Here is a 13,434-nt window from a genome sequence, read left to right as displayed (position 1 = left end):
TTAGCGTTTGGGTTCTGCTGTCAAATCTCAGAAAAGCAAATTAATCTCTGTGGTCTTAATTTTATCAACTGTAAAAGGAAAAATAAGAACGTTTACTATGTCAACTTACTTTACTTAAAATTAAGCATTTAAAAAATTCATTGTCCATTATCTGGTCTGAAGGTAAAAATACAGTTAGACTATCGTCCCTTGCTGCGAAAGAGCTTATGAACAACTGAATTGCAGTGAGATGTCACGCATAAAACATGCTCTATAAATATTTTCATTATTAACATCATTTTATTTTTTAGACTAGAAAAGGAGTGGAGGCAGGAATGAAAGTGATTTGTAAACCGTAAAAGTGCTCCACAAATCCCACCAAAGCCCTAGAGGATGGAATTAGAGATAGGAATTTTAGGAGTTTGGTTACGAATCTGAGTTTAAAGGTCGTCGAATTCTCCATATTTGGGCCTGAATCCTCGGAATAGAACAGGATAAGATGTTAGGGCTGAAATCATCTGGTACAATTTTACGCTAATCGAAAATTCCTGCCTTCTGTCACTGTGCCCTGGCGAAAAACAACACCGCCACCGTAGATCCTCCAACCCGAGCCCCAGCGAAGTGACGTCACTGCCCCGCCCCGCATCCCCAAGACCCAGGGCGTCAAGTCTCTAAACTACAGTCCCCGGTACCAGTTCCAGCGGCGCCTGCGCCTTGTGGGGCGGGGCGGGGCGAGGCTGACGCGTGCGCGCTGCGTGGAGGCTAGTGCGCACGCAGCTTCATCCCCTTCCCCGCCTTTCTCTTCCCGATTCTCTGTCAGCCTGCGGGTCGGGTCTGGCGGCTGCTTCCGGTGGGAGCGCGGTGCAGGGCGAGTCGGTCTCCGCTCCTCGTCATGTCCTACGGTCCCTTAGACATGTACCGGAACCCGGGGGCCTCGGGGCCCCCGCTCCGGGACTTCAACAGCATCATCCAAACGTGCAGTGGCAACATCCAGCGGATCAGCCAAGCCAGTGAGCCGGGGACAGGGCTGGGGGGCGGGGGCCGTCCCGGGGACAGGCCTGGGTGAGGCTGCCGGGACGCGGAGCCCGGCCTGGGCTACCGCCAAAGCCACACCTGAGGCCGTCTCGGGCGCTCCACTCTGGGTGCGGCGGGCTGCCATCTCCGAGGCTGCCAGGCCCAGGCTCCCCGAGGGTCCTGAGCCCCAGCTGATGCTCTAGTTTCTTCTCAGGAGTTCTGCCCTTACGGTGTTGGTGTCAGGACAGTAGTCCTGACAGCTCCAGGGTGGGAGGGTGTGTGTGTGTTTGTGTGTGTGTGTCCGTCCGCCCGCCCGTCTGTCCTCTCGAGAGCAGTGAGTGAGTTGACTTGGCGCAGTGGTCAGCCGAGTTTTTCCTGTCATCTGCCTTCCTCCACCCACCTCTCTTTCCTCTTTGGCCAGTTTGGTCAGGAGTTGTTTACTGATTTAGACTTTACATTGTGCTCAGCTTCTGGCTCCTTGGAAGTCAGCTGCTTTCAATTAAGGAAAGAGGAGAGTGCATGTATTTTGGTGACATTAATACAGTTCTTCCTGTAATGAATTTGGAAATCGGATACAACGATTTGTATTCGAAGGGTGAGATGACTTCTGCTTCAATAAAGAAAATTCACCAAAAATATGTCAATTTACATTATTTTGTCTTTTGTAGCAAAGGGTTTGCATATATTTTTGGATTTCAAGGCTTTTGTTTTCCTTCCCTGTTTAGTTATACTTGAACAAACATGATACACAGAGAAGCTCAGAAACTTGGCCACAGTCACATAGCAAGTAAGACATGTTAGAGTTGGTGGTGAATTTCAGAAATGTCATTGCTTGTCTTAAAATTCCCTCCCCACCATTAGGGTCGAATGAGACTGTAATTGAATGAGTCAAATACAGGCTGTTTCTTGTGCCTGAAAATCAGCTCAGAGCCTTATAGACAGGAGGTCAGCAGCAGCAACTGCTTAGAAAGAATGGTATTATCATCCTTGTTATTCATTATTGTGTTTTTGTGAGCTTGGCTGTACCTTGCTAATAGGTGGAACTAGCTGGTCCTGAATTACAATTATGTTCTATATTTTAAAGAACAATTTATCACTTTGCTTTTAAAATTTAAATTTATAATGTTGAATTGGAGAGGGAGGAAAGTTTCTGATGGAAAGTGTTTGAGCCTGAGTACTCTGGAAGTGCAAAGAAGAATATGTGGTCTGTTAAACTCGGAAATTTAAAACAAAAATGAATATGACCACTAGTTAGAAAGTGTAGTACTTTGAGTTCAAATTTCCTTTTGTGAGGGAGCTGATATCAGAAAATTCTGGTTCAAGGCCAAAAGTTTCTTGTTGAGGCCAAATCTGATTTTAAGGTCTATTTGTGAAATATTCAACTCTACGTGTATTTTTTTGAGTATCAGGCATGTAATATATATACGAACTGGCATGGATTCTTTCAACAGGGAGCCTGTGGTATACATAACAATTGAAATATAAAGTTGAAAGGGATCGATACTGTAGAAGAGATATAATAAAATTAGATAGCTACTCAGAGGAGAGAGATACTATTTTCACTTGGGAAGGACCAGGGAAGGCATTATGTCATTTGAGATTGGTCTGGAAAGATGGTGCAAAGGATTTGAACTTTTGACAGTAAAGAAGGGAAGAGCATTCCAGGAGGAAATAAAGTGAACAAGGGCATGTTATTGGGAAAGCATGAGGTGTACACAGAAGCAGAGTGATTTAAATTGGCTAAAGTAGTGGATTCCAGAAAATAGTGGAAAATAGGATGGGAAAGGTAAGGCAGAGCCCAAGCATGAAGGGCTTTAAGTGTCAAACCAGGGGGGTTTGGACTTAATTCTTTAGAAATGTATAAATTGAGTTGGAAGAGAGAGACTGAAATCAGAGACACCAGTCAGGAACTGAAAATGAAAAGAAGGAAGGCAAGGATAAGAGAGGTATCTTCGGTGATAGAATTGATAAGATTTAGTTGTTGATTAAGCATCAGGCTCAAGGGATAATTAGAGACAACTATTAATAACATTAATAGCTGACATTGGTATATACTGTGTGCTGGGCAATATAAGTGCTTTACATGCATTGTCTTAATTTTGAAACAACCCTCTGAAGTAATTACCAATATTGTTTCCTTTTATGGGTTAGGAGACAGGCTGAGAAAGTTTAAATAATTGCCCAGATAGCAAATGGCAAAACCTAAATTTGAAACCAGATCTCTTATGACCAGCAATTAGCCTTTTTATAATTTTTAATTAATTTTTTATAGCTTTTGTAGCAGTTAATACTTCAACAAATTAGAAGTGCCTTTTTTCCCCCTACCTTCATAGGAAACTATGGAGAATACCTGAGGCTACGGAATTTTCTCTTCTTGTTGTGTGCCTACCTCTCCTGCTAGGTTGTTAGTTCTTTTGAAGAATGGAACATGGCTTATTCATCTTTTTATACCTAGTACTTACTTCAGACCCAAACATGTGATAGATTCATTCATTCACTATTCAAGAAATATTCTTTGAGCACCTGCTATGCACTGGGGATGGAGTGGTGAGTAATACACAAAATCCCTGCCCTGGTGGCATGTGTATGTGTGTGTGTGTGTGTGTGTGTGTACATATATACACACATATACATACATATACATATTTAAATAATATTGAATAATGACAAGTGCTATGAAGAAAAATAAAGCAAGGTAAGCAGAGACAGACTAAGGACAGAAAGAGGGTGGGTGTGTTATATTTTAGATCAGTTGGTCAAGGAAAGCCTTTTTGAAGAGGTGATGCGTGTGTAGACACCTGAATGAAGTGAGGGAGGGAGCCATGTGAGTAGCTGGGGGTATTCTAGGCAGAGGGAATAGTAGAGCAAAGACCTTGGTGTGTTCAAAGAATAGCAAGGAGGCTCGTGTGGCAGGACTGCATTTAGAGAAGGGGAATTTCATAGGAAAAGAGGCCAGAGAGGTAAGTCAGAGATCATATCATACAGTAAGGTCTTGATGCTTAATAAATTGTATTTAGTAGATTTGAATGAATAAGGTTTTTCTACCATCTTGGACCTTTTCCTGCCTTATTTACCTTGTGCTGTGTGTGGTTCCTCCCTCATCTTGTGACCCTAAGCAGTGTGAGTTGGAATTTCTTCCCTTGGGATTGTTACATCAGCACTAGGAATTTGAAATTGGTGGGATGACATTACTTCTACCCAGTTATCAGGCTAGTGCCCATCCCCTAGACATGGCCAGCATACCTAAGTATGCAGTCTGAATGTGAGCTCCCAGACATATACCCACATCTGTATAGTCCTGCAGGGACCTGTAGCCATTGAAAATTTGAGAGAATAGCTATTCTTTTTTCTCAGTTGTTGAGCCACAGACATAGGTTTGGAATTGCTGAGCATATCAGCCTGAAATACGGCAGGCCCCTACATGGGTTGTTACAGGTACAGCTAAGGTGGACTGCCTGGTGCAAAGGGTTGTTATCCGTATGTGTGGGCTACAGAAGAACAATGTTTGACTCTGCCTATTGTGGAATGAAGCGTCTGGGCAAGTATTGCTGAGGCAGATAAAGGAAATAACCTATCAGGCTCCAAGTTATCCCTGAAGAGATTAAAGAATAGCATTTCTGTTCTTTAATGTTGCTAATTTATTGATATGATTTTGTTTACTACTGAAATAAAAGGCAGTTGAACTCTTAAAGCTATTACTGTGAAACCCTGTGGGTTGTTCTTTCAAAGTCATTTTCATATTGGCCCCTTGCTCTTTATTTCATTGCCACCCTCGTAAGTCTTCATGATCTCAGTATCTGCATTCCAGCAGCATGTGTTCAGTGTCTCTGTTCCCATTCCAGTTCATCCTGATCATGCTATCAGCATTGTGTCCAAAGTCCTGTTTTCATTATACCACTCACCTCAAGAGCCTGCGGTGGTTCCCTGTTGTCTGCTGCATCAGATCTTAAGATGCCACCTTGCTTGCACTCTGTCATGTTAACCCAAATTCGTCGTATTTTCTACCTCACCCTTTGCTACAGGCAGGCTATTTTTCTTAATATCCCTAAACACGCCAAGGTTTTTGCTCCCAAGGTTTTGCTCATTCTGGTCCTCCTTTCTTTAATCTTTCCCTACCTCACTAGCTCCCTAAATTATACAAATCCTTTGAGTTGTGCTTAAATCCTGCCCCTGTAACTAAGCCTTCCTTTGCTTTTGAAAGAGGATGAAGTCAGAAAGAACTTGGATTTTAACCTCAGCAGATCTGTGACTGAGTCCTTGCTTCTCTATGTAGTACTGTTAACCTTGGGCAAGCTAGTTCCCCTCTTTATCTGTTACTCTATCTGTAAAATGAATGGTATGGTTAAAATGGGATGTTTGAAAGTGCCTAGGATAGTGCCTGGCACATAGTAGACACTCAGTAAATGGTGATATTATTGGTTGAGTCCCCTGCCCCACTGTAGTTTAGTAGATAAGTGAGCAGGCTCAGGAGTCAGACTACCTGGGTTTGAGTCCCAGATCTGCTTCTTACTTGCCGTGTAAACATACTGCTATTTCTCAATTTCCTCATCTATAAAATGGAGTTAATAATAATCTCTACTTGATAGGATTGTGAGAATTAAATGAGGTAATTTATGTAAAGTGCTTAAAACAGTGCCCGCGACATCAAGTGTTCAAGAAATGTTAGCTATTGTTTTTTTCTTTGAATTTGCAAGCAGTTCCCTTTTAACAGTTTAGCACTTACTTTAATCTATATTCTTTAATTCATGTTATTTGACCTTGTCATTCCAACTGAGAGATCACTATTAGTTTTGTGGGGGCGGCGACCATGCGTTGTACAGTTCTCTTTAGCTCCAGTGCCTGGCACAGCAGTGGCTATGTAGTTGGCCTTCACTATGTACTTAATTGATTTTATCATCACTAAGTGCATTTTTCGTGGTCTTGAGTTTGATAATAATAGCTATCCTTAATTGAGTTCTTTTGAGTGCCAGACACTGTTCGAAATTTAGCTTCTTATTATCTTATTTCATCCTCACAACAACCACATGAGGGTTCTCTTGTTAGTCCCGTTTTTAGGTAAGGAAACTGAGGCACAGAGGAGTGGAACCTTTTCCTAGGAAGTGGTGGAACCAGGAATAACACACGGGCAGTCTTAATTCACAATCTTTGCTCTTAATCATTACATATTCTGTCACTGGTATGGTAAATAGAAGATTATACCTTTGATATTTAGTACTCAAGTTCACTTTAGTTTATATATATACATATATATATATTTTTTAATTCACTTTAGCTTAGAGCTTTACTATTATAGTATAGTAGCTACTTTTAAAAAGTCAGGTCAATGTGTTAAAATTAAGAGGCAAGAAAATATGGCAGTTTAGAATGAAAAAAAAGTCAGGTCATTTTCATCGTAGCTATGCAAAAACAATGTAAACCTAATTTTCAGAGTAAGACACTGAGATACCTTCACTGTCATAACTGTCACATAGCTATCATCTTCTCAATTGATGTAAGTAATGTTTTTTCTTTGAATTTGTATTTGTTTAATATACTGAATTAGAGCATTAGAATCTGTTAAGTGAAGAAATTTTTATCTGTATGGTAGTTGCTTTTGATATGACTAGACTTTGATTTGGATTAAGGTTCATTTGGAGATTCAGATTCTGCTTAATGCTGATATCAACTAAAAGCACATAAAGAATGTTCAGCTTAGAGTAGTTCCTAGTGTGAAAGTCAGCTGTAATGTGCAATGAGTTGATTTGCTGTGTAGTCTTTTAAAAGTTTTAGCCAGGACATGCTTTTAAAAATGAGAGGTCAAGGTGGGGTGGATATAGCTCAGTGGTAGTGTGTGTGCTTAGCATGCACAAGGTCCTGGGTTCAATACCCAGTACCTCCATTAAGAAAATAAATAAATAAATAAAATTACCCCCCCAAAAAAGTAGAAATTTAAAAAAAAGATAGATTAAAAAAATTCTTCTGTAGAGCACAAGGGGCTGAATTCAATGTCTTGTAGTAACCTTTAATGAAAAAGAATATGAAATGAATATATACACACACACACACACACACACACACACACATACATACACACATATGACTGGGACATTGTGCTTACACCAGAAATCGACACATTGTAACTGACTGTATTTCAATAAAAAAAAATTAATTTAAAAAAATGAGAGGTCAGTGATAGGAGAAATTGAGGCCTAGTTTTAAAAGTAACAAAATTGCTTACACAAACTGAAAGTCTGGTCTTTACATTTGACCTAGTTGTCTGGTTCCCAGGATTATGCAGCATTTCAGAGAGGATAGATACCCAATTATTTTCATCCAAAATGTAACAAATCAATCTAAAGTAAAGCTTTTGTTTACTAGAATGCTTAGAAAAGGAGTTTCTCATTAACCAAGCTGACCACAAAACCCTTTTAGATTCAAACCATTTTGATAAAAATCGTTTAAAAAGTATCACTTTACTGTTTGACATTTTAAGTACATTCAAGTGAAAAGAAGTGTATATGTAAACATTTTATTTCTGTTTCTGCTTTAGGTTTATTAAAGGATACGGTTTTCAGTTGTAAAATAGATGGGTCATTGAGTTACTGTTTTTGAATAAATCCTGATATTGGTGGTCATGGAGGGCAGTATACAAAAAATTCTGCTGCTTTGGGTTCCAGTAAGACACTACTGTTCTTACAATTTGAGGTTTGGGGCATCTGATACATGAATCTTGCTGAAAACTTTTAGGAAAATATCTTAATATTCAGGAATTTTGATAGAATTGATAGAGACTAGAATTAATTCTGGTGCTTAGCTAGCGAGCAGGTGCCCTTATAAAGTCCTTGCACTCCCCTGCCTGCCACACCCCCCCCCCCCCCCCGCCTCCCACCACTCCATCCCAACTCAGATAATCTCAGCAAACGAAGTCAGAAACGTCTAGGTGAAAAAAAGTTCTTAGCTGAGAATACACAAAGAACAGCTGAATTTTAATTGATTTTCCCCCCATAGTCTATAAAATCCCCATTGCTCTCAAGGGTATTTAGTAAGTTTTAATAGATGGTTAATAACTTGAAACTTTGACGTATGTCTAGCGTTTCTAAGGAGAGTGCTCTATATAAAGATGGTAAGATGAGATCGGTTTCTTAGAACTACCACACTGGTAACATTTACCTTTATATGTCACCCTATATTCAACCAACTATTTTCTGGAGGGGTGTGTATGTGTGTGTGCTTATGGAGTACAAAAATGAGTAGAATGTGGTCTCTGCCCTCCAGAGGCATATAGTCAGTCCAGTTCCATTCGTACATGGGTGGAGTCTCTCTAAGCCAAACTCTGGCTTACGAAAATACCACTTGGTTACACAGCATCATTCTGGAATTAGAGCTTCTTCATTATTGTCGAATTTTAGCACCGAGCAGTGGTGCGAGTACTTAGAGATCATTTAGTCTTTACATAGTTGTAAAAATTTAATGAGGAAAAAAGCCCCACCCACACAAATAGTAAGTACTGTGACAAATAGTAAGTACTCAGTATGTGTTAATTAAACCTGAATATCATATACAATTGGTGAAAAGAGACCCAGCAACATGAAATGACTTGCCGGGTGCCATACATCTAGTTAGTGGTCATCTCTGGTTTGGAGTTTAGGTCTCACTGTTCGTAGCTTGTGTTCATATCTTCTGCCTTAAAGGAAGCAACATGACATAAAACAGAGGCTAACTCAACTAATCAGCGATTATTTATTACCCACTGGGTGCGTGGCACTCTGCTGGACTGTGGTGAGTACACAGGAACAGTCCCACAGGTGGGAGGGAGTTGGGGGAGGGAGCAGATAAAAGCAAGGACATCCGCCTTTGTGGAGCAGAGAGCTACTAAGTTAGAGAGGCATCCAGTAAGCAGGGTGGGGCTACATGGAACACCGGGAAATGGAGGCCTGTTCTCTGTCACTACATTCTGTGCATTTCCTTTAAGCGTCAGCCATTTGAGAGAACATAATGAGGCATAAAGAATATAGCTAATGGAATCAGCCCTGGGTTTGAATTCTGGTTATTATGACACTCCACTCAAAACCATCAGTAGCTTTCCACTTCATTAAAATTCAGAGTCCTTGCTTTAGTTTACAAGGCCCTGTATAATCTGGCTCTGCTCTCTCTCTTGTGCACTCTAGCTACACTGGTCTCCTATTCCTCCATCACAACAAGTGCTCTTGCCCTGGGGACTATGCTTAATACTCTGCTAGAAAGCTGCTCCCCCAGATATTTTTCATGACTTGATCTTTCACTTCCTTTAGGTTTCTGCTCTGTGTCACCTTATCTGAGGGGTCTTCTCTGATCACCCTGTGTAAACTAGTACCCTCTCCCTACCTCATCATTCCAGCCCTTATCTGAATTTATTTTTCTTTATAGCACTTATTACCACCAATATATGCTTATCTCTTTTCCTTAAAATGTAAGTTTTAGAGCAGTTATCTTCTAGAGCATATAACAATGTAGCATATGTACTCTAAAGGAATGAATGAATTAATGAGTTCTGTAACAATCATGAGCCTCAGTGTGCCTGTCTGTAATACTGCTTATTTTAAGGGTTGTTGGAATCTAGTAAGATAATGCTTATCAAGTGTAAAGGAAAAACACTTCCATGTTTCCTCTACTCTCAATACCTCTGACACCAGATGTGTAGGTTTTCCACACAGCAAGTGGTTCTCAGATTCTCTGGGCGTCAGTTGAGTGTCCTACACTTTAACTCAATTCTGACCCTGTTTACCTGGAGTTAGCATCAGATTCCGTAAGTTAAGGGCATAGTCCTGTGAGACTCCTCTCACCTCACCCGCTTCAGATGCCAATGGTTAAGTCCCAGTTGTTACCAGTGGGCTATATTGGAGGTTCCCATAACCCCTTCCTTAGGTTTAGTTAGTTTGCTAGCAGCTCATGTAACTTAGGAAAACATTTACTTACTAGATTACTCGTTTATTATAAAAGGATACAATTCAAGAACATACAGATGGAAGATTGCCTAGGTATGTAGGAAGAGGCGCATAACTTCCTTGCTCTCTCTGAGCCTGACACTCTCTCTGCATCTTCCTGTGTTCACCAATCAGGAAGCTCATCAAATCTAGTTCAAGAATTTATAGAGTTTAATCTTTTTGTTCCCCTCCCTCCCGCCATTCCCCTTCCCAAAGGTTGGTGGGTGGGGCTGAAATTTCCAACCTGCTAATCACTTGGTCTTTCTGGTGACTCACTCCACCTAACTAAGGCTATCAGGGGCCCTACTCTTAGTCACCGCAGTAGGTAAACTCAGTATGTTAAAAGGACCTCTTTATGAATAACAAAAGACACTCTTATCACTCACGAAATTCCAAGGGTTTTAGGGGCTCTGTGCCAAGAACTGGGGACAAATACCAAATATATTTTTTATTATACTACATCAAGTATGTATAGCCCAGTGTCTGGCACATGATGAATGCTCAGTAAGTGCTAATGTCTGTCCTCTTTCTGAAATTATTTGTATGGCCAAGGAGTTGATAGCTTTAGTGACATTCTGATTCCCACTTGACTTAAGTAAGAAGGACATTACACATCTCAGTGATGAAAAATGATTGTTTATATCTTATATAATGCTTTTTTTTTTTTAGCAGAATGCAGTATATTACAGTGCTTACATTTTCCTATGGAACTAATAAGCTAAAAACCCTCATTTAATAGAATAGATATATTTTAGGAAAGGCAGCTTTTTAAACAAATGAGTTCTGTATTTGTGTTATAAAATTGGAGTTACATTTTTGCTTAAAGAAACATGGTCTTAAGATAAAATAATTTGTGATGTTACAAACCTATATATTCTTGACTTTGGAAACTTTTGCTTAGTAATACCCATGACGACACAGTGATTTGGCCTAGGGAATGTTGACCTAAAACAAAGAGTCTACCAGATATTTCTCTAGCAAAGATGGGTTTATTCAGAATCAGCAGAGAACTGCAATTTGGGGTCTTCAATCACAGCAAGTCAAGTGTAAGTCTTCCTGGGGCAAGGGAAGAACACTTGTAAAGGGGGAAAAGGAAGTTGGAGGGAGCTATAGTAAACAAAGGGTCCATGGCTTTTCATTGGCTGAGAGGAATCTTCTTCCTGTTGGTCTCTGCTGTTGTGGCAGTGTGTGAGAGCGCCCCCTTCTGGTCTCTCAACTCCATTTAATTGAAGTTTCTGTTTATTTATTAATTACAGGAGAAATAATTTGTACATGCTGTTTCAGCCTAGGTTGTTCAGTTTCTAACTTAGGAGTAGGGTCACCCAGCAGTCACCTAGAAGATTTTGCCTGATCCTTGTTTCTCAATAGACTTAGAAGCTATTAGCACATCAGTGTTTTTGTAAGGTAGCTGGTAGTTAATAAATTTTAGCTTGCCTTTTTACTGCTCTTGATGACCAAATTAGGGGCAAGGTTATGACTGTGACCACCAAATTTTGTTATTTAAGGAGCACTCTATTGTAAGGAACAATTTTTACAATTCAAAATTCTAATAGGTGATGCTTCTTTTTCATTGGATATGGAAGCCTTGTATGTATATGATCCTATAATATATACAAATTATACAGTATACATTGGTTTCCTCATCTTGTTCCACTAAGCCAGTCATTTAGCAGTCTGGTATTTCACAAGTGAAACTTTGGCATTAATCCTGAAGGGATAGGAAAGGTCCTTCACAAAGGAGACTGTCTTTTGGCCAGAGGAACCAAATGCCTATTGTGTTATATCATCTCTTAAAGTTCTAGTGAAACATGAGGATATTGTACTTCCTCTGGGCAAAGAGTACTCTATTATTGTGTTCTGTATTCCAGCTACTTGCAATAGAAGACAGCGAATGCTCTTAAAATGCAAGCATGCAGACAAACAAACAAAAAATCATACAGTAAAATTCCAATGTCTATAAATGAATGATGAGTGAATGAATGAATAAATGAATAAATGAATAGACCTCCCTCCCCTCCCTGTCAACCAGGACACAAGACATCAAGGGCTCTATTCCTGTTGTAGAAATCAGTGAGAGACAGGGGTGTTCAGATTCCCAGGCTGGCTGGTGTTAGTGTTCCTCCTTAATGATAGAAAATCAGTTCCTGTGGACCTCTGCTTTCCTAGTCCAGGGCCAGGAGTTTAAACATCTAGGATTCCAACATGACCATTCCTAATCTTAGCAAAATATCTAGGAAAAAGGTAGAGTTATCTGAATAAAACCATACGCTATTTGTCTACAGACAGCATAGTTAAAAGAACACAGGCATTAGAGTCTGCTGTACCTGGGATTGAAATATTTTGCCCTGCTGCTTATGTGTACCCTTAGATAAGATACTTAACTTCTCTAAATTTATTTTCTCATCTGCAGTATGAAGATACATCTACTTCAGGATGTTGCTATGAAAATTAATAAGATAATATATACAAAGCTCCTATATGTACCGAGCACATAGAGGTGCTCAGTTAGTGGTAACTTATTATTAATAAGAAATGTACATTGTCTTTCCAAAACTTTGCTCTATAAAATTATTGCATATTAGTGGATTTAAATTTTTATTGTTGTGAATTAATATTTGGTATTACGGCCATTCCAAAAGTGATGAACATTTGAACCAGTGCCATGGGAAATCTAGCAAAATGTGAAAGCTCTTTGGGAGTGACGAACAAAACCACCACCCTCTACTTAGTGACATAGTTACTCTGTAGGAGAAAGGCATTCTTCATAAGTAGTTTTCAAAGGGAATATATATGCCAAGGTCTTGGTTATAGCATGCTTTCCAATAGTTACGTGTACTTATCTAGGAAATGGAGAGAGTCCAGTGATCTGAGAAGTAGATGCTCATGATGAATTAATTTTTCTTTTTAATAAATCTTTTTTTCCCCCCTCTCCTCAGCTGCTCAGATAAAGAATTTGATGAGCCAACTAGGAACTAAGCAGGATTCAAGCAAGCTACAGGAAAATCTGTAAGTACCTTCCTAACAAGTCTGGGATCTGTGAGGGCCCTTTGAGGACACACTTAATGTCCTTGCTGTCTGGCAGCTTCAGTTTCAGGCCTATGAAGTCAGAATGAGAGGCAGTTGGACATGAGGTAATAGCTGGATCTGCAAGAGGAGCAACAAAATATACTAATGGGTTGTGATCTCCATTGCCTCTCAAAGTCCTTGAACTCTGCTTCCTTCTTCCCTTAGGCAGTTTAGCAGAACAATTTAGGGAAGCAGAGAGGGAATCCCTACCACTCTAAAACTGCATTCTGCCTAAATGAGCTTCCTTGCTGGCAGAGGAGTCATGATTATCTACAGGGCTCGTCTAATCTAGTTGGATTTCCAACTGTATATAATATTAGCAAAGTGTATTCAGGATGACACAAGGAGATTGAGGGAGAGAATAGTGGACTGGTGGTGTGGACCTGAGATTCTTTTTATCACATCCTTCTTGACTCCATCTCTGCTTCTAGAA

The 13,434-nt window shown here is 40.0% G+C and overlaps 1 protein-coding gene across 1 annotated transcript in view; it reads left to right on the top strand.

Moving 5' to 3' along the window:
• Nucleotides 1-307: 307 nt before the first annotated feature.
• Nucleotides 308-13,434, top strand: part of STX12 (syntaxin 12) — a 33,175-nt gene continuing 20,048 nt past the window's right edge. Inside the window, exons 1-2 of the mRNA XM_006196855.4 lie at nt 308-989; nt 12,872-12,941. Coding sequence (XP_006196917.1) covers nt 872-989; nt 12,872-12,941 — 188 coding nt within the window. The 5' untranslated portion in view covers nt 308-871. The remainder of the gene's footprint in view (nt 990-12,871; nt 12,942-13,434) is intronic.

The sequence above is a fragment of the Vicugna pacos genome, chromosome 13 (genome assembly GCF_048564905.1).
Source record: "Vicugna pacos chromosome 13, VicPac4, whole genome shotgun sequence".
Taxonomy (NCBI): Eukaryota; Metazoa; Chordata; class Mammalia; order Artiodactyla; family Camelidae; genus Vicugna; species Vicugna pacos.
Note: the sequence above shows the minus strand (reverse complement) of the source record. Positions and strands in the feature narration are given on the sequence as shown.